General features: G+C 41.2%; 1 protein-coding gene across 2 annotated transcripts in view; it reads right to left on the reverse strand.

The window, feature by feature from the left end:
* The window catches only part of Top2 (DNA topoisomerase 2), a 56,096-nt gene extending 36,310 nt beyond the window's left edge, over window positions 1–19,786 (reverse strand). For both annotated transcript variants that reach the window (XM_080273408.1, XM_080273407.1), the window contains exons 1-5: window positions 19,462–19,786; window positions 10,888–11,023; window positions 9,945–10,125; window positions 5,940–6,183; window positions 5,530–5,742 (exon numbers count right to left, since the gene is read on the reverse strand). In XM_080273408.1, the coding sequence (XP_080129534.1) occupies window positions 5,530–5,742; window positions 5,940–6,183; window positions 9,945–10,125; window positions 10,888–11,023; window positions 19,462–19,482 (795 nt within the window). In that variant the 5' untranslated portion in view covers window positions 19,483–19,786. The remainder of the gene's footprint in view (window positions 1–5,529; window positions 5,743–5,939; window positions 6,184–9,944; window positions 10,126–10,887; window positions 11,024–19,461) is intronic.
* Window positions 19,787–20,139: the final 353 nt, after the last annotated feature.

The raw sequence follows: 20,139 nt of genomic DNA on the forward strand, positions 1-20,139 counted from the left end.
TAAGCATAATTACCAACTTTTATGTGTAGTTGTGCAATCAGTTAACCGACTGTTATTAACGAAGTCTTTTTCATACTATTCCAGTGATCTGTAGCTTAAACAGTAAACATCCCTTAATCTGAAAGGCAGGGGACCGAGGGTCTTTCGGACTTTTTTTTTTTTTTTTTTTTTTAAACTACTGGGAGAGACCTTCGAAAACATTAGAAATATGTACAGTACCGGTATATTATAATCATCATCTGGACCTCTTTTCCCATCCTAGGGCAGCGTGAGGAGGAGCAACGTCCAGACAGCCAAAGTTTGCCCAATCCAATGGGCCATGCATCCCTTCACTCATCATTCAAGTCCCCGGAATTCTAGCTCTATCTGATACACCTAAAACATTCACCACAATCTGTTGCTTCACATAAACGAATACGATAAGAGTCAATCCAGACGCTGTCACGTTAAAAAGAGGTGCCAAATCCTTGATCATGCACTTCTTCTCACAACATTCATCCAGCCAGCTTGATCATTTGTCAGTCCCATAGCCTCACCGACTTCCAAACCTCTCTTCCTCACACACTCATGTACCACATCCCTGCGCCTTCTCCTTGGCCTACCTCGCCACCTCTCTCCTCCTAATTTGCTCAGATATACCTTTTTCACCACTAAAGTTATCCATTCTCTCCATATGCCCATACCATCTCAGTACACTCTCATCGATTCCAGTGTCCACAGACTTCCTCGCTGCACATCTTTCATAAATCACATTATTTTGTATCCTATCCACTCTCTGTACTCCACATACATTCCTCAGCAGTCCCATCTCCACTGCTCTCAATCTTGACTTTTCATTTTCATGCCACACCATAGTCTCACATCCATATGTTAAAAGAGTTGGCACTAACACTCCTTCATGTAAGCCTCATGCAGCTGCGACACTCAACCCTCTGTTTCTTATCAAGGCCTTCAATGCACTAGCTACTTTCCTTCCTTGTGTCATGCTGCTTTCCACATCTTTTGCACATTTTCTGTTCTTTTCTATCACTGTGCCCAGGTATTTGAACTCTATCACCAATTCCATTCTCTCTCCATTCACTGTAACATCGCACTGGGAGTCACCTTCTTCCTCAATAATCATCACTTTACTCTTTTCTACATTTACTCTCATGGCACGATGCTCACAGACATCAGCAAAACTCTGCATTAGTCTACCAAGTTCTTGTCAGGTATTTGCAAGTAGTACTGCATCATCAGCACACAACAAATCTGAGATACTCCATCCATCACCACTCATTACCAACGCCATCCCCCTCTCCAGTACTCGTGTTTTTACTTCTCTCATCACCTCATCCAAATTAAATACTGAACAACCATGGGGACATCACACAACCTTGTCGCGCAACCACGCTGATTGTGAACCATTCACTTTGCTGCTCATTAACCCTAACACGTGCTTCACTACCATCATAAAATCTTTTCACAGCACCTAGCAGCTTACTATCTACACCATACATGTGCAAAACCTTTCACAGTCCTTCTCCGCCTACTTTGTCAAATGCTTTTTCCAGATCCACAAATGCCATAAACATCTTATAGTCCTTCGCATAAGCATTCTCCATTATGTCTCACTGAAAATATTTGATCCACACATCCTCTGCTACTCCTAAAGCCACCCTGTTCATCACTCACCATGACTTCTGACATCTCTTTTTTTCTCTATAATAATTCTTCAATATAACTTCCATGCCACACTCAATAAACTTATGCCACGATAATTCTTGCACTCACTTTGCTCACCTTTATTTTTGCACTGGGGTACAATCACAGCCTTTTTCCACTCTGCTGGTACAGTTTCATGCATGCCATCTTACTTATCTCCAACAAGCACTTCATTCCACTCTCTCCAATACACTTTATCATCTCTGCATGCACCTCATCAACCCTAGCTGCTTTCCCATTTTTTCAGCCATTTCACAACATTCTTCACCTGGGCAAGTATCATGTTTCCTATCACTGCATTCCTTCTCTGCACCCCCCCAAAACCAATCATGTTTACAGCCACTCTGCCATCTCTATTCCCATTCATTAGGCTTTCAAAATATTGTTTACACCTGGTCCTTACTTCATCCCCATGGGTAAATGGAATGCATTATTGTTTGCATCAATACTGTACTCTCTCTTTCACATAGACAGTACACACAAAAACAAAAAAAAGAATGAAAGCTAACTGTACGTTTAACTTTCAGCAGAAAGACCTTACCAATTCAATTCATTTTCCTGCAGTTTATTTTCAGTATTTTTCCGACTAGTTTTTAAAAGGATGAACTGACTAATTAGTGAAGTCGGCGATTAGTGAGTTTGGCAGTTATGGGGTTCTAGTGTAGTAATAAAATATGTACACAAAGAATAAGGTGAGGATAGTAGGAGAATAAAAAATAAAGAATAAGGTATTTCAGTAAGTCAGTGGTTTTGGGAACGGAATTTCCTTAACAGAATTACACTAGTGTTAGTGGAAAATATCCCTTAAACAGGTCAAATAAATACTGGAAGATATACAGTATATATTGTCTATATTGTTCAGGCTTTTTTTTTTTTTTTTTTTTTTTTTTTTTTTTTTTTTTTAAAGGAAGAAATCGGTAATTAGTGGAGTTGCTAATTATGAGCTGGGCAGTTATGGGGTTCTACTATGTATTTATGACAATTGTGCAAAGCAAATTTTTTTAAAGTGACGTTACATACCGCAACTCTGAATTTTTCGTATGCCCGCTTATTGACTCCTTTGTCCGACCTGTACAGGGATCCGAGTTATGAGTGTCCGCCTAACCGAGGCTTGACTCTACATGTATATACTGTGTGTGTGTGTATATATGTGTATATATGTGTATATATATACTGTATATATATAGATAGATAGATATAGCTAGATGGATAGACAGATATAGACACAGACAGATAGATAGATATAGATACATATGGACGGGGTGATGAGAGAAGTAAAGACATGAGTAATGGGGAGGGGGATGCCATTGATAATGAATGGTGAAGGATGGAATATCTCAAATTTGTTTTATGCTGATGATGCAGTACTACTTGCAAATACGGGACAAGAACTTGGTACACTGGTGCACAGTTTTGTTGATGTATGTGAGTGCCATGCTTTGAGAGTAAATGTAGAAAAGATGTCACAGTGAATGGAGAGAGACTGAAATTTGTGAGAGTTCAAATACCTGGGCAGAGTGACAGAAAAGAGGGGGCAATGTGTATAAGCAGTGGAAAGTAGAGTGACACAAGGAAGGAATGTAGCTGGTGTAATGAAGGCCTTGATAAGAAACAGAGGCTTGAGTGTTGCAGCTGCACAACGCTTACATGAGAGAGTGTTAGTGCCACCTTTAACATTTGGATGTGAGACTATGGTGTGGCATGAAAATGAAAAGTCAAGAGTGAGAGAAGAGATGGGACTGCTGAGGAATGTATGTGGAATACGGAGAGTGCATAGGATACAAAATAATATGATTTGTGAAAGATGTGAAGAGAGGAAGTCTGTGGACATTGGAATCGAAGAGAGTGTACTGAGATGGTATGGGCATATGGAGAGAATGGATAATTTAGTGGTGACAAAGGTACATCTGAGCAAATTAGAAGGAGGGAGGTGGCAAGGTAGGCCAAGGAGAAGGTGGAGAGTTATGGTGGTTGAGTGTGTGTGTGTGTATACTGTATATATATATCATCATTGGAGCCTCAGTGGTAGAGTGTGCGTTTCGTACATGAGTGAACCAGGGTTCGCGCCCCGCAAGGGTAATAAACTTTGGGAGTGTTCACCCGGCCACATACTGCATTGGTGGACACAAAGGGTGCTGTGATTGAACCAGTGTGACTTATAATGTATGCTTCCACTCAGTCGGCTTGCATGGGCCGATTACATTTGGTTCACAGACTACACACACATCCAAAGCCACTCCAACACTACAATTACACTTACAAGCACTTCTCACCCTACATACAATCTCTACCAGACAGCCTAAGCCACTTGGTAGAGATACATCAGCTGTATCATCCTGACTTCGGTCAGGATAGGCCGGTCCTGCAGTGGATACTCAAACGGCTGGTGATGATGTTAATATCATCATCATCATGAGCTGTTTAAGTATCCACTGCAGGACCGGCCTATCCCGACCGAAGTAGGGACAATACAGCCTATGTATACATATATATATATATCCATCCATCCATCATCCAAACCTACATTGCCCCATGAGGAGCGCAAGAGCCCAGGGCTAGGCAAGTTGGTCCTGACATTTAGGGTGAGAATGACCAGCCTCATTCATCCCTGAGTGGCATTATGTGAGCAATAAACCCCAATCACCCATTGGATATAAACCTTCATCAGCTCAATCCGACTGGAGCGCCATCATTACTCACTAAACCTAACCACGCGTCAAAATTTGGTTATATGGTTACCACCCAGCATTGTAAATAGTTTCCTGGTGTACAGGAAACCATCTGGCTTGTCACTCAATGTAGTCACCCACAAGCTGAAGGAAGAGGAAAGAATGAAGGAAAGAAAGACAGAAGTGGGAGCGTAAAGTCACCCATAGGCAGAAGGATGAGGAAAGAATGAAGGAATGAAAGGCAGAAGAGGATGGAAGGAAAGAAGGATGAAGGAGAGGAAAGGGCAAACACCCAAGAGCAGTACACTGACTGAGTGGGTATATATATATATATATATATATATATATATAGTATTGGCTCAGTGGGTTAGAGCGCTCCGCTCTGACCGAAGGGTTGGAGGATCGAATCCACCCAGGGGTCATTGGTAGACATCAGGAAGGGCATCTGGTCATAAAATGCTACACGCTCCAAACCAAAGTCCTCTACCCAGGGGCAACGCCTTAGCCCTTATCCAAAAAAGGGGTACCTGGCGTAAAACTCACTATATATTGTGGTAGGTGGTGGCGACCATCATCCACTCACTTGATGTAGTGCTGCCTACTCCTGCCTTAGCCTTTATCATTCTTTTTCTGTGCCTGCCCTCCTCTCTTCCTATTTCTCCCATCTTTCCTGTCACTTCTTATTGCTTTTCTTTCCTTTACAGGTGGCTTTACATTGAGTGACAAGCCTAATGGTTTCCTGTAAGCCAAGAAACCATTTACAATGCTGGGTGGTAACCATATAACCAAACCATACGTGCTCCCTACGTGTCAACAAGTGGGTTGGTGGAGGGTTAGTGCCCCTCCCCGTAAAACAACACTCTCAAAGACAAACAGCCACCCCTTATGGGATTATGGCGTCTGGCAATAGATATATATATATATATATATATATATATATATATATATATCCAGACTCCTACACTCCTCATGGGGCAAAGTAGGAATGGTTGATGGATGGATGGATGGGATATATATATATATATATATATAAATATATATATATATACTGTATATATATATATATATATGGTTAACTGTTCAACTGAATGGTGTCTACAATACTTAAAAGACTCTCGTCACAAGTGTCAAGTACGGTACTGTATTTAACACATACAGGCACTCTCTTTCCGTTGAGGTAAACCTTGACTCCTCTGGTGGACGCAGCAACATCGTAGGCACGGCGAGACATGAGGGCCACAATATCTTGATCTAATTTCTCCATCTTGAATTTGCTGAGGTCAGGTGAGAACACCACCTTGGTGTAGTCTGTTCCACCAAACTCACGGATCTTTGCTTCACTGGCCTTGCTCATGTTTGAGCCCCAAGTCTGGTATTAAAAAATAAAAATAAAATTATAAAAAAGTATGTAAAAGGCAATCATTAACAGCAACATACCATAAACACAATTTGCAGTAACATACATAAAAATCAATGCTGATCAAATATCAGTACATAATACCATTATCTTAAGGCCTACATCACGCTGCCCACTTTTTAGCAAGAAATGAGCTTAATAAACTGTACCTGCTTGAAATTTTTCTTATACTCTTGTGATGCAGTTTCCACAGAGAACTTGGTGCTGAAAATATTGCACAGTTTTGCACCATAACCGTTGCGGCCACCTGTCACTTTCTGTTCCTCGTCATTGTAGTTGGATGAGGTGAGGAGGTGGCCAAAGATCATGGTTGGCACATACATCTTCTCGTCTTTGTGCATTGCCACAGGTATTCCTTTGCCATTGTTGTATATGCTGATCTGATTGTTTTCTCTGTAACACAAAACGCACATGATAATTGCAGGAATACATTTCATTTATCCTTCCTGTATACAACTGGGGCAATGAAATACTGTACTTTATTAGATACATATCTTAATCTGCACTACAAAGAGAGCCTTTTTACTGCATGCTCATTCTACAGCAAACTTTATATTTGCCCTCCAACAGTTATGGTAGTAAATCAATGACTTCATCATCATCATCCAAACCTCCTTTCCCACCCTAAGGCAGGGTGAGGAGTAGCAACGTTCAGACAACTTAAGTTTGCACAATCCAATGGGCCATGCTTCCATTCACTCATCATTCACGCCCCTGGAATCCTGGCTCATTGTTTCATGGCAAATCAATGACTTGTCAACTATAAATGTTCCTCTCTACATTCTTCTATATGATCATTAGAGGTTGTGGTTGTGGATCCATGTTCCACGTGACGTGAAGCAAACATACAACAAAATAAGTATCTGGACGACCAATACCCAGACAATCCATTAACTGGAGGTTGAGATCTGGCTGTTTGAAACCATTATTTGTACATTTATCAGTAATATCGACAAAATGCATCTGGGCTGAAATTATGGCCACGAGAAAACTTCCTCTCGGAACAGTGCAAAATAGCCCAGTGGCGCCGGAGGGTCTCACTGGGTACTTTACCCAGCGTCCACTAGAGACTCTCTCACTCAGTCTCATTTCCCACATGGCAATTGTGTTGTAAACAGCTCCTACAGACAGTTGCTACGACTGTCCACATGGTGGCTTTTGTGGTGGTTCCCTACCTGCTTCAGGCCTTGCTATTCCTTGCATGCCTCTTCCTAGGGTGTGATGATGGCCTCTCCACTAGGGAAAAAGAAGAGGGTAGTTCTGACTCTTCAGAGGAAGGAGATCCTGGGTAAGACTGATGCAGGATGGTCGAATCGCGAGTGATGCGGTTGATTTTATTCTAGTTTACGGTACTGTACTGTACCATGATTTTATTCCATTTTACCATTACGTTTTGTGTGCCCATTGTATTTTTCTTGTGTAGCCGTTTTTTTTTTTCCATGCTTTCATGTCACTGCAGGGTATGGCCCTGCAGTCGTGACTGCTTGTCTGTGGCTGATGGATCTACTTGACAATGGTAATTGCTTGGCTGTGGTTTACAGCTCTGCTTGACCGGATCATGTTAAACAACAGGAACATGTGTTGTATGATGTACTGTAGCGGCCTTTTACACTAGCTTTCAAAGTCAGGTTACGTACAAATGGGGGCCAGAGGAGAAGTCTATTACTTGGACAGAGCCATTACCTGGCCATGCATTCGGCTCTATTACATCGGATAATCGAGGGATCACTGTATACAAGAAAGCCTTGTTAACCAAAAACAGATTTGTAACCTATCCACTACCAGCTGTTTTACGACATGCAAAGTGCCCTATCACAGATTTACCTTCCCCCTCTTCCACATCTGTTTAAATAACATTTCTCACGCTGATCTTGGCATGATTACAAGCTTTCACTCATCTGATAAACGTCCACCATAAAAACTTCAATCTCATTTCTACTGTATCTATATTTCCAGCTTCATATACATTGCTATTGCACTAGTCACTTAACCTGTAAGTAACTATTTTTTTTTTTTTTCTTGATATGCTCATTCACCTCCTCTAGCATTCTCCATTTGCACCAAGATTTAGTTAACCCCCAAGGGCCGGTTGACGTGTACAGTTGTTATGATTTTGGGCGTGGAGCAACGCCGGTGAATGTGCAAAAGCCACAAGCATTTTCCCGCCACCCTTTGAACTTTAACTTATCTTTATTATCAACGGGACCACCTGGAGACATGGGGATACTTTTATTTGAAAGAGGATGAGTTGATGAGTCTTATGTATTTTTAAATTTTTTCTCTAGCTGTTACAGTTTGGCATATATAAAGGTTTGAAGTAAGGGTATTTTTTTTTCCAAGATCACGATATCCCCTGTAGGGAACAGCGTGCAACATCGGAGAATCCCCGGCGTGTAGGGGTTAATGGAGTGCATTTCAACAACTTAACATCAACGTGGGGACATATTTTCTATTACACTCAAGCTACCATCAGATCATCATACTCAAATTGGAAAATAGCTTAGTGCAGTCACTACTCGTTTTACGTTGATTTGGTTTATGAAAATTTGCTACACCAATAATAGAAAAGTTCCACACCAAATCCGATTTACGATAAATTTCCCGCTATAATGATTTTGCCATCAGAAAGCGCCAGGCACACGCAAGGTGACCGTCGCTTGTCTCAGGCAAGATGGTGACCCCGGCGTGCAGCGCATTGTTATGGTTCAGGTCCTGCCACCCCTTCAAAGCCCTATCTTTTCAACCTGTTCATGTGTGCCCCTCTGTTATCGTCACCTCTCAGCCAAACATCGTACTACTGTAGACTTCGTGTAGCACCAGGCCACCTTTACGCAAGTGTGATAACTGTACTGTTTTGTGTTGTTGCAACAATTTACTGTACTTGAGTAACTCTGCCTGTACTGGTGTGATAGTGTTTCTTTTGGTGAATTACTGTACAGTACTGTGGATTTGTGTGCCCAGTGGTAAGGTGCCAGTGTAGCCCCCAGTGCTATGGTTGGTGCAGGTATGGGCCCCAGTGCTAAGGCTGGTGGAGGTATGGGCCCCAGTGCTAAAGTTGGTGCATGTATGGGCCCCAGTGCTAAAGTTGATGCATGTATGGGCCCCAGTGCTAAGGTTGGTGCATGTATGGGCCGGATTCCCCTCCCCCTAAAGGCAGCGTCACACTGGGACAAAAGTGGCTAACATGCGAGCCAGTTTTGCGACCAGCTAGCCAAACTGACTCACGGTGAGCGAGATTTCACTTGCGAGGCGAAATGGATAACAATTCTCGCTCACAGCTTGTTGGTGGGATTAGAACTCAAATGAGCCTACATTAATTTTGTAAATGGTGAGAAAATATTCTGTTATTCACAGAAAGAAACTTTAACTAAAATTGTTAAGTAAATACAATTTAATTCATGTGGTTTTTATTCACTTTAATTTTTTTCTTGTAACGTGAAATAAATATCTGAACACTCGGGTGACCAGCCCGCGGAGGCTGTCTGTTTTGTCTCCAAACAACAAGTAGAAATCAGATTTTGATATGGATCCTGCAGCAAGGAAAACTCTAGTAGACTGCTTTGTGGCTCTGGAGTTGCTAAAGTATGTTAGGAGGTTGCAGAAACTGAGGAAAATGGAGTGGGTACTCCGTGGAGGTTTGTTTACAAAGGACCACGAGGCGCCAAGGCAGACAACACTGTTAGCCGTTTCGGCTCACAAAAACACACGAGTGTGTGTGACAGACACTTGACTCTACTAGCCGTTTTGGCTCGCAAAACTGGCTCGCATGTTAGTCACTTTTGGTCTAGTGTGACGCCGCCTTAACCTGTTCCTGTCTGACTCAGAGGCTGACCACTATTGCCTGTAAGCACAGTAAGTCCCCCAGCCTCAGGAAGGAATGAAGGTGGGTTGTCATTTATGGTTCAATCTTGGTTAGGTGACACTGGGAAGATGAGTTGACGTAACCCCCCTTTTATAATGTGTTTCAATCTCCCAATTTACGACAAAATCGGTATACGATAAGGTATGACCTGACGTAACCCTATCGTAAAACGAAGTGACTGTATAAGGGGTTATTCAAGGCAACATTAAAAAAATCTCATGAACAGAATAAAAATCCATATAAACTCAAATAAAATCAGAAATACATTATCAGAGTGAAGGGGTTAACTTACGCATCAATGTCCACTTTTATGGTGTCCATACCAGGGTCCCGTTGTTTGTTATCAGCAGCATTGACCAGAATTTCATCAAATATCTTGTAAAGGCCTGGCACATATGAAATCTCCTTTTGCACGATCCTCTCTGTCTCAGCATCATATATCCACATAGGCTCTGTCACATATTCCACTGATCCTGCAAGTTGAAAAAGAGAAATGAGGTTTTTGCTAGATAAGCTTCTATGTTCATAACTATCACTAATGGTACAATATTATATGTCTGTGATCCTTATGTCAGGTGATGTGTTTAAATATCAAAACTTCTAATTTAATGGGGAATGATTACCAAAGAAACATACGCAAAGCAATGTGTACCGTAATGACAGACTTACAGCATCTGGGCTGTGGTTACCCGAGAAGTTTAAGTCTGGATTTCAGTTATGTGGCTAGATGAAAAGCATATACTGGACTGTAAAACATGTACAGTACATAAATATCACATTTAACAGAACAAGTACCAGTGCTGATGTTAAAGGTTATATGGCTTGAACTTTTGTAATGCAGAAGTAGACAGGAGATTAGGTAGAGATTCAGAAATAACATGGCAATGAACTGCAGTAACATAAGTCAAAAAGTGTTATGTTATGGTTAATCAAGCTGAATTTTAAGTTCACTTCAAGTATCTAGAAATAAATTAGCCATTTTGCTGCAGCTGGCTCTCTTCAGCAAACTAAAACCACCTTGTGTATCCTGTCATATACAGCAATCCCCAGTTCTCAATCACTGCATTACTCAACGTATATTTAAACCTACTCTCAGTGCTGGGTCTCTCTGTACTGAGTAGTCACCTGAAGTAAACTGGAATGAAATACATTTCTGATTCACAGCCAAAGGGATAGCATACAGGAAGAACAAGAAAAGTACAGTACTGTACAGGCTGGGTAACACAGCAACCTACCAATGTAAGTGTCAGGCCTAAGAAGAATGTGCTCCAGCTGGGTCTTTTTCTGGTACACAGTCTCCACTGACTTGGAGCCCTTCTTGGCGGCGGGCTTGCTGTTGGGCACCACATCGGCGATGTTGGTGTCCACCTCCTGGAACAGGTTGTGAGGGGATTGTTGTAACCATTAATCTTTTGAGCCTGGGGTAATCCTTTTCATTGCAATCTTGCCATTTCACAATCATTTTACTCAAACTAGGCCTCTAATTGTGAAACTTCTTAAACTTAGAATACAGGGGGGGAAAAAAAAAAAAAAAAAAAAACAGGATCACTAGGCTTCACAAAACTAAATCTGGTCCGTACCTGCATTACAACCATGGTATAGGCTATATTCTCTGTCACCTGGTTAACTGAACCAATATATTTTGCAGTGAATATATATACTGTACCATATGAATTATAGGGAGCCTCCGTGGTACAGTGGCAGAGTGTGCGTTTCGTACATGGGTGGACCAGGGTTCGCGTCCCGCCAGGGTAATAAACTTTGGGAGTGTTCATCTGGCCACGTACTGCATTGGCGGACACAAGGGGTGCTGTGGTTGAACCAGTGTCGCTTACTGTAAAGTATGCTTGCACCCAGTCGGCTTGCATGGGCCGATTACACTTGGTTCACAGACTACACACACATCCAAAGCCACTCCAACATTACAATTACACTTACAAGCACTTCTCACCCTACATACAATCTCAACCAGACAGCCTAAGCCACTTGGTAGAGATACATTGGCTGTATCGTCCCTACTTCGGTTAGGATAGGCCGGTCCTGCAGTGGATACTCAAATGGCTGATGATGATGATGATGAATTATAATATGGTACACCTAGGAAATACTATGCAATACCTTACTGTAGCTACTCATTATGTTTAAGGGGGAATGTTTGAAAATTCCAATTAGTGTACTTCTGGACAACATTCTCCACCACTGGTGTGTAATTTGTCAGGCACAGCCAAGTACCTGTACTAGGACACAAATTTCTCTATGTCCTCAAGGAAACACCACATTGACCAATGGCTTCAAATGTCTATCTATCTATAACCAGGCGCCATAATCCCGTAAGGGATGGCCATTGTCTTTGAGGCTGATTTTATGGGGAGGGGCACTAACCCTCTGCCAACCCACCTGTCGACACATAGGGAACACGTGTGGGTCAGTTATATGGTTACCACCCACAGCACTGTAAATGGTTTCCTGGCTTACAGGAAACCATTAGGCTTGCCACTCAATGTAATGCCAGAAAAAGAAAGAAGAGTAATAAACAGTGGCAAGAGATGGGAGAAATAGGCAGAGGAGGGCAGACACTGAAAAAGAACGATAAAGGGTAAGGAAGAAGTAGGTAGCACTACATGAAGTGAGTGGATGATGATTGCCACCACAAAGCTTCAAATGAGAGATGTGGATAGCCCATTGTGTAGGGCACAAGTTTCACTCAACCATATGTAATAAGCCCATCTTCGTGAAGTGTGGGATAATGCTTAGAAAGCCACAAAACCAGACTTCTAAGAAATCTATCTATCTATCTATCTATTGCCAGACGCCATAATCCCGTACAAGGTGGCCATTTGACTCTGAGTTATTTGTTTTAAAAGGAGGGGCACTAACCCTCCACCAACTCACTTGACACGTAGGGAGCACATATGGTTTGGTTATATGGTTACCACCCAGCACTGTAAATAATATTGGAAGTAAAACTGTTTCACATTTCTAGACTTTCATCTATGACATTTCTTCTGCATATAAAATCATGCAAGACACTTGTAATGTGGGGTATTAAATGTGAGTCTGTGGTAGAGGTCTGTTTAAATTTTGTCCATTAAAAATGTTGTTGTTGTTTATCAGTGGTGCTTTAGGTCACAGGCAGTACACTTACTGGTGCATTACGGTCCCAATTTCAGCATATCTGGGGTCGGAAGTGGGTCTGTCTTGTCTTTTCAAATTTTAAATTAGTCAAGATGGACTCTATCTACCTATCTATTGCCAGACGCCTTAATCCCGTAAGGGGTGGCCACAAACAAATCGCCTCCACGTCATCCTGTCCCCCGCCGTTTCATTGCCCTGCTCCCAGCTCACACCCCCCTCTCTCATATACCTCTCCACTCCATCTCTCCATCTTATCCTTGGCCTCCCCCTCCCTCTCCCCCCCTCCACCTCACTCACATACACTGTCCTCGTCAGTTGCTCTCCATCCTCTCCACGTGGCCAAACCACCTCAGTGTATTTCTCCTAACGCTTCCTATCACATCCACAGCCACATCACAACCTTCCTGCACTTCCTCATTTGTCAGTCTGTCTCTCCAAGATGGGCTCCCTGTAAGATAAATGCATCACATCTACAATCGACGACTGGAAACCAGTGTTGCTTTGGCCTGAATTTCACACGTCTAGGATAGGTTAAGGTGCATAAAAATGGCCTGCAATTCTCTTGTTTACTTTCACAATTAAGAAAAAAAAAACTTGGTTTGAAAACAGAACCTTCTGGGTTGGGGTCAGCTCTCCTGGTTGGCTATCCCATTACAATTTAACAGTATGGCTCCATAGGAATCTGCTTTTCAAGAAATAGGGCAGCCCATACCTGCTGGCACACCAGACCCATTTCCTATACACATCATCATTAGAACAGACTCTTGAGTAGGGGCTGAATTTTGTGCCATATGCAGGGTAGCTACACTGCTAGAAGGACTTCATCAGAATATACTATTGAGTAGGGGCTGAGTTTTGTGCCATATGCAGGGTAGCTACACTGTTAGAAGGACTTCAAATTATGAATCGTAGTTATTCCATACAATCGAATAAGATGTGACCTAGTTGTGAGTGGAGGGACTTTTTAAATGATACAACTGAATCAGTGCTAATAGCATCATCTGACAATGAATTCCAAAGGTCTATACATCTGACACTGAAAAACCTGCATCTACACTCGACTGAAGTGCAAGGCTTGGCCACCTTGAATTTATGGCTCCTGGTGTGAGTTAAAGAAGGAGGAGAAAAAAGCTCAGGCAGTGCAACTGGGGACTGGTGATGGAAGATTTTCCAGCATTTAATAAGGTCAGCTCTGATCAGTCTCCCTTTTACAGAATACAGGTCCAGGATTTCTGACGGTCAGGATACTTGAGTTAGGGCAGGCCATTGATTTGCTTAGTCCATCTGCGCTGTACAGACTACAGGAGCCTCAGGTCACCATGGTAGCCTGTTATTCCATACAGTGGAGCCAAACTCCAGGATAGGTCTGATTTGGTACTTGAACAACGTCAACATAAAACCTCGGTCATGACAGAGGGTGGACTTCAATAAGTTATTTGCCAAGCCTGCTGCTATTTTTACTGTATTTCTTATGTATTTGAGAACTGTCAACCAAGATACCCAGGTCATTGTGTGTAGTTTCTACAGAGAGACTGCTTTTGTTCATGCGATAGTGCTGAAGTGTGCTAACGGAATTCCAATCTACTGGGCCTCTCTGACATCGTAGTACAGTGCACTTGTCAAGACTGAAACATAAACCCCAGGACTCAGCAACCTTGTACACCACATATATGTCCTGGCTATTTAAAAAAAAAAAAAAAAAAAAAAAAAAGAGAGAGAGAAGTTCAGGAATATTCCTAAGAACCGCAGAGATAAACTAAGTGGTGAAAATATTAACTTCAGTATTCAGTTACTGGATGTAATTTCTGTGTCCAAACTGTAGTTACCAGTACTGCACCATAATTTACAAGGTTGGCAATGGTTTGGGCCATGCTGCTACTGGGAAAATAGGAATAACTGCCAGTCTGGGTTGTTAAATAAGGCCTCCTTCCCCCTTGAAAAAAATGCCTGGAAAACTCACCTGATTATTTATTGTCTATTCAGCTGTCTCTGGTTACAACCACCTTCACTTCTTTAAGGTGTTGCACCAGGTATGCATCGTTACGACTGCACACAATATAGCGCTCACCAAAAATCGCATTCCCAAGCTTTTAGTCATTTACCTGAAGCAAAAATCAACACATATTGCTGATTTTACATTTCACAAATCTGCCAACCTCCTTTAGTCAGTTAAAAATACATCTCCGAATGGCAGTTAAATATCGCTCAATGTCTACGTACACAGATTACCCCTCACACAGAATCCTATGGCTGTAATCATACCTGAAGCACCAACCCCGTCGCCATGGTCCCGTCCCAGCAGCCACAAGCACGAAATAACGAGAAAAATAACGAATTAAGTAAGAGAGGATGTTTAGCCGCCGCCACCTGACCCCACCAGTCCGTCTTTATCTCTCCGAGTCTCAGACTCACGTTCAAACCTTCAGCAGCGACCAATGAGCGCGTCCCTCCACAGCCCGTTGCCATATCATAATTCATACCGCTTTTTCTTTTTCGTAATTCATGATCGCGCCAATTGCATTGTGTGGCATTTGGTGGCTATATCAGAGAAGAAAACCGTATAGGCTATACATGTAATCTTATGCCGTTCAAACCTTCGACGGCGACCAATGAGAGCGTCCTTCCATAGTCCAGTCGCCATAGTCCGTATTTTACGATAATATATATTCTAATTTTACTTTTATGGTGCAAGGTAGCTGTATCTATGAAGACAATATAAACAGCAATCTTGTGCTAATTAAGCCTTACGCGGCTACCTTTAAGGACTCCTTTCCTTACCCAGTTGCCATATTCATATTAAAGTTTTGGCTATAGACTGGCAGACGATTATTCACTCTAGTATTCCTTTGCGGTGTCTGGCTCCTACATGAGAGACAACAAACACATAAACAGGCAAATCTTAAGCAGACCACAATGCAAGCGTCCCAAGAATAGTTGCCAGTGCACCTTCATGGTGAGGATGCCTGAGTTTATGGATTAATGGAGTACATTACATGAGATTGCTTCCCACCAGTCATACAGCTACCAAACATTTCTCACTTGCAAACTTGAGAGATCAGTAAAAGTCAGAAACAAAGTAATTATGAAGTCATTCCTACGAAGACTTGCTTTTCTGCATACTGCTCCTTAGGGTGTATTTATAAAAGATTAAAATTAATTTTAAAATAAACAGGTCTCCGTTTCAGAGTCCCATGATCACAAACACTGATATTCATTTTTTTTTTTTCACTACAATTCACTATTATTTAACTGTTTGAGATGTCTACTCTGAATGCAAACGGACTCAGTTGCCTCGATTTCAATATGCATTAAGCATTCCCAAATCAGATCAGAAATGGCCGCAGAACACGTTTCTTCTATTGCGCTAATCCAAAAGTTTTACCCTAACAACGGCATTTCTGTTATTTTATGGTGACAGTTTTGGTCGCATGCAAGTACTGTCATCAATTAGTCCTCTTTTTTTCCCTATTATATTACAATGTGCTTAAAGACCCCAAATCGCAAAACAGTATGACCTACACAGATATATTTGATGTTAAGACCTACACTCAGTACACACTACACTAAGTGAATTATGCTTTGATGTATTTGAAGCTAGACATAACTGAGGGCAAAAGCGCTAAACTGGCATCCTTGCTCCTCAAAGTTGCCACAACCAAATTATAAATGCTATAATTACTTTCAGCTAGATGTACCAAACACACACACACACACACACACACACACACAAACAGAAAACGTCTAAAAATCTCTACAGCATAGCTAAAACTGTGAATTTCCAAAACTGCTATTCAAAAATCGCTGCCCCAAAAATACATAAACCCGGAAATCGCAGGAAAAACTAAAACGTTTAAAACATTACAAAAACTGTGCAAGCCTCTAAGAACACTGTCTTGAACCGTAAAAAAAAAAAAAAAAAAAAAAAAAAAAAAACACTAATTGGCAACTGAGCCACACTGATCACGTGACCCACCTTTCCTCCTAGCAGAGCCGTGGAAAAAAAAAAAAAAAAACCGCGGACTCATGCCAAAACGTTTATTGTAGACACGACTATTATTTTCACTACGATGACGCATTTTCTATATTTCTTGTTACCTCGTGACGATTATATTCTCGACAGCATCGTCGCCGTGAGTGTATTAATGAAGCCGATACGAGTCAATGGTGCCAAGGATTAAAAAAAAAGAAAAAAAAAAAAATGGTACTCGTACTAAAGCGAAACGTACATAATTTTAAAACGGACCCATACTTCTCTTCCCTCAATGTCCTGATTACGTTTATGCTGTACAAATATACTGTACAACACAATCCAAGTCAAACAGGCAATATACAGTACAATAAACCATATTATACATAAATAATTTTTAAAAGCTATTACAATATGACGCCCGGTTGGACACATTATCACTATTAACCTTAGTACTATCATAATGAATGTGTTAATGGTGAATAACTTATACATTATTTCTGGACTCTGGTGGGTCTGGAACAGCCTTCAGTGACGCCTTAAATGGGACATTTTCCTACATTACATAAAATCGTCGTATTCTAATTTAATCATATTCTTATAAAACTGCTTAACATGGTCGGTCTCCTCTACAGTTACTCTTCTTATGTTCTTACGAAACGTCATTACAGAGATGGCGTTTTTAACTCTCCGTAATTGGGTACCTAATCCTCGTTTATCTTTTGAATATTAGTTTATTGAAATCAACTTGGCAAGTTATGAGTCATTCTCTGAATAACATGCCCGGTGTCAGCTGAAATACTTGAGTTGTTCCGACTATGTTAGGATTTTGTACAAAATACTTATCGATGTCTGGGCCCATATTCTCTTAGGTTAATTGCTGTAGGCTTCCAAGCACCTCATCCTCATCAGTTTATTTCTGCATGTGACGTAAATACTGTCTTGTATGTTACGCAATCTATTTTGGTAACACATAAGACCATATTTACCATAAGGGTTTATATTTTTCGGCACTTATCCCCAGCATTTTGTGGTTGTATGTGGGTTCATTTAACGTTAGTGGTCTTTTTTTTTTTTTTTTTTTTTTTTTAGTAAGCTAGCCTCTACTATGACCAAAACCAAAAACGCACTGATCGCACTATTTCGTCATGGTCAACAATAATTAGTCCCATCCCTCACCAAAATAATTTGTCGCCTCCATAAATAAGGAGAGTGACATGAGTTTAGTTTGCTAAAAACTCGCTTCCGACCACCCTGCTAAAAAAAAAAAAAAAAAGGACATTATAGTCGCGTATAGCATGCAAAATATAGGTCATCAGTAAGATGCTAAAAAGAAAAAAAAAAATACATCTCGAGGGGTTCAGCCTCCCTTGCACCTTTCCCTTGGCGATTTATTTTCCATCCTAAACATTACTACCGGTGTTAACTCCCGTATGTACTAAATTTTATCAATTCAAAATTAACGTAGTCTGCTTGAATAGCATAAGAAAAGTTCAACAAATCACAAAGATATACAGTAGTAAGGAAGAAGCAGCAGAAAAGCTTCCTCAAGCCGACAAAAATAAGGTCTCTGCGTTTGGTAACAATTTGCGGAGACGCGGTTCGCTGGTTCAACATTACTTCACCAGCAACTCAAATTTTACCCCCAATATCACAATATATCAACCCCTTCACTGTTATGATGCACCTTATTATACTCTTGCTGTCTTCAGATTTCCTTTAACTTGTGACTTCACGAATTGGACTACCGTATCTATACAGCCCATATCTATCTGCCTATCTTATCTATCTTTTATAGCAATGAGGGCTCTCCCCTAACCTGGAAGTCGCCTGTAATTGGGTACAGTGTCAAGTATGAATCAATGGAAAAAAAAAAAAGGGGGGGGGGGACTGGCAGCAGGGACTCTTCCCTTCAGCCCGAGTACGTCACTTTAACAGCACAATATTTTTTCAACTTCGGAAGGACGTCGAACAATAAAATAGTTAAAGGCTATCCCTGCCATCATTCCGAAAGTCTCTCGTAACCTGAATATATTCGTCCCTAGATGACAATTAACCTATAAAATACGGTATCTCATTCAAGAAGTTAACATCATCCAAATCGTCTGCAAAATTATATAAACATATTATCTTAACCTCGTCATGGACCGCCAAGCTCCGTGAATCACACGGGAAAAATAGTTGTTTTCTATCGCCATGGCAACACCACTTTCCCCGTAAATATCAATGATAAATAAACGACGCCGCCTCCGCTAAAATGACAACGGAATCTCGACCTTATTAACACACGCAACCATGGCCGAAGGAGGGGCATGGAAGGTGGCTAATTTTTTTATTATCTGCTTTAAATTTGTGAAATAATATATGAAGGTCTCATAATGGAGACTTACGGTTACAATGATGATAAGCTGGAGTGACCTAAACTAGCTATGCCTAATTAACACATACAAAAACTAAGAGGGGCAATTAAGGCACTAAATTCACACATTAAATTCATTACTCTGATTTTTGCGAAATACAGAAGTTATGAAGGATCACACGGATGCTTCATTACTCACCGTTAAAATGACAAACAACATGTAACAAACACAAGCAGAGACAGAAATGTACACTTGAAGCACAAAAATCATCATTAACTTAATTGCTTTCGATTTTACTCGAAATAAAAATAATGGCGCGGATCCATAATACAGGCATTTTTACTCACCGTTCCATTAACAGCAGGCATGATGGTGGTATAGGCGTGTTTCTTGGTCCGTGGATAAAATGAAAGAGTGTTTAAAATCCGGCTGAACCTCGAGAACAGGATAATCGTTTACAAGTCCACCACATTTGCATCACAGTCCGAGTATTTCACCGCCAATTTTCCTTCACCGGGCCAAACCCTCTGCTATTTAGGCACACTCATGGTTGGACTGCACATTGGCTGACTCGGGCGGGGAGTATAGAACTGCTGATGGACGTCACAGGGTACCACTTTGGGGAAAAAGCGTGACGCAGGAACAAAGAAGCCGTGCCCAGCTTGTGGAGAGTCGCCGCCGCTCCCCGCTTCCACGCCAACCTATCACAATTACTACTCAATTTTTTACCGTGGCATAATAATAATGGCTAGTTACGTCAAAATTATGATAAAATAAGTGAGAATTTGTTAACTTACCCTTTCTCTGGTTTGAAATATATAGCAGAGAAAGATTGCTGATCACTTAGACGCTACCGCAAGCAGACTCAGGCGTCTAGTTATCTTACTATATTCTGCTTTTATGTCATTATTGCAAAAATAATAGTGCTCAAGAGTGTAACAGTTTACTAAAAAATTAACTAGAGAATAAGTACAAAATGTGTTCTTTAAACTATGTCGATGGAATTGAGGTGAACAATTGCAACA

Source organism: Coenobita brevimanus, chromosome 54 (assembly GCF_032717465.1).
Source record: "Coenobita brevimanus isolate Jiangsu-jjx chromosome 54, ASM3271746v2, whole genome shotgun sequence".
Lineage (NCBI taxonomy): Eukaryota > Metazoa > Arthropoda > Malacostraca > Decapoda > Coenobitidae > Coenobita > Coenobita brevimanus.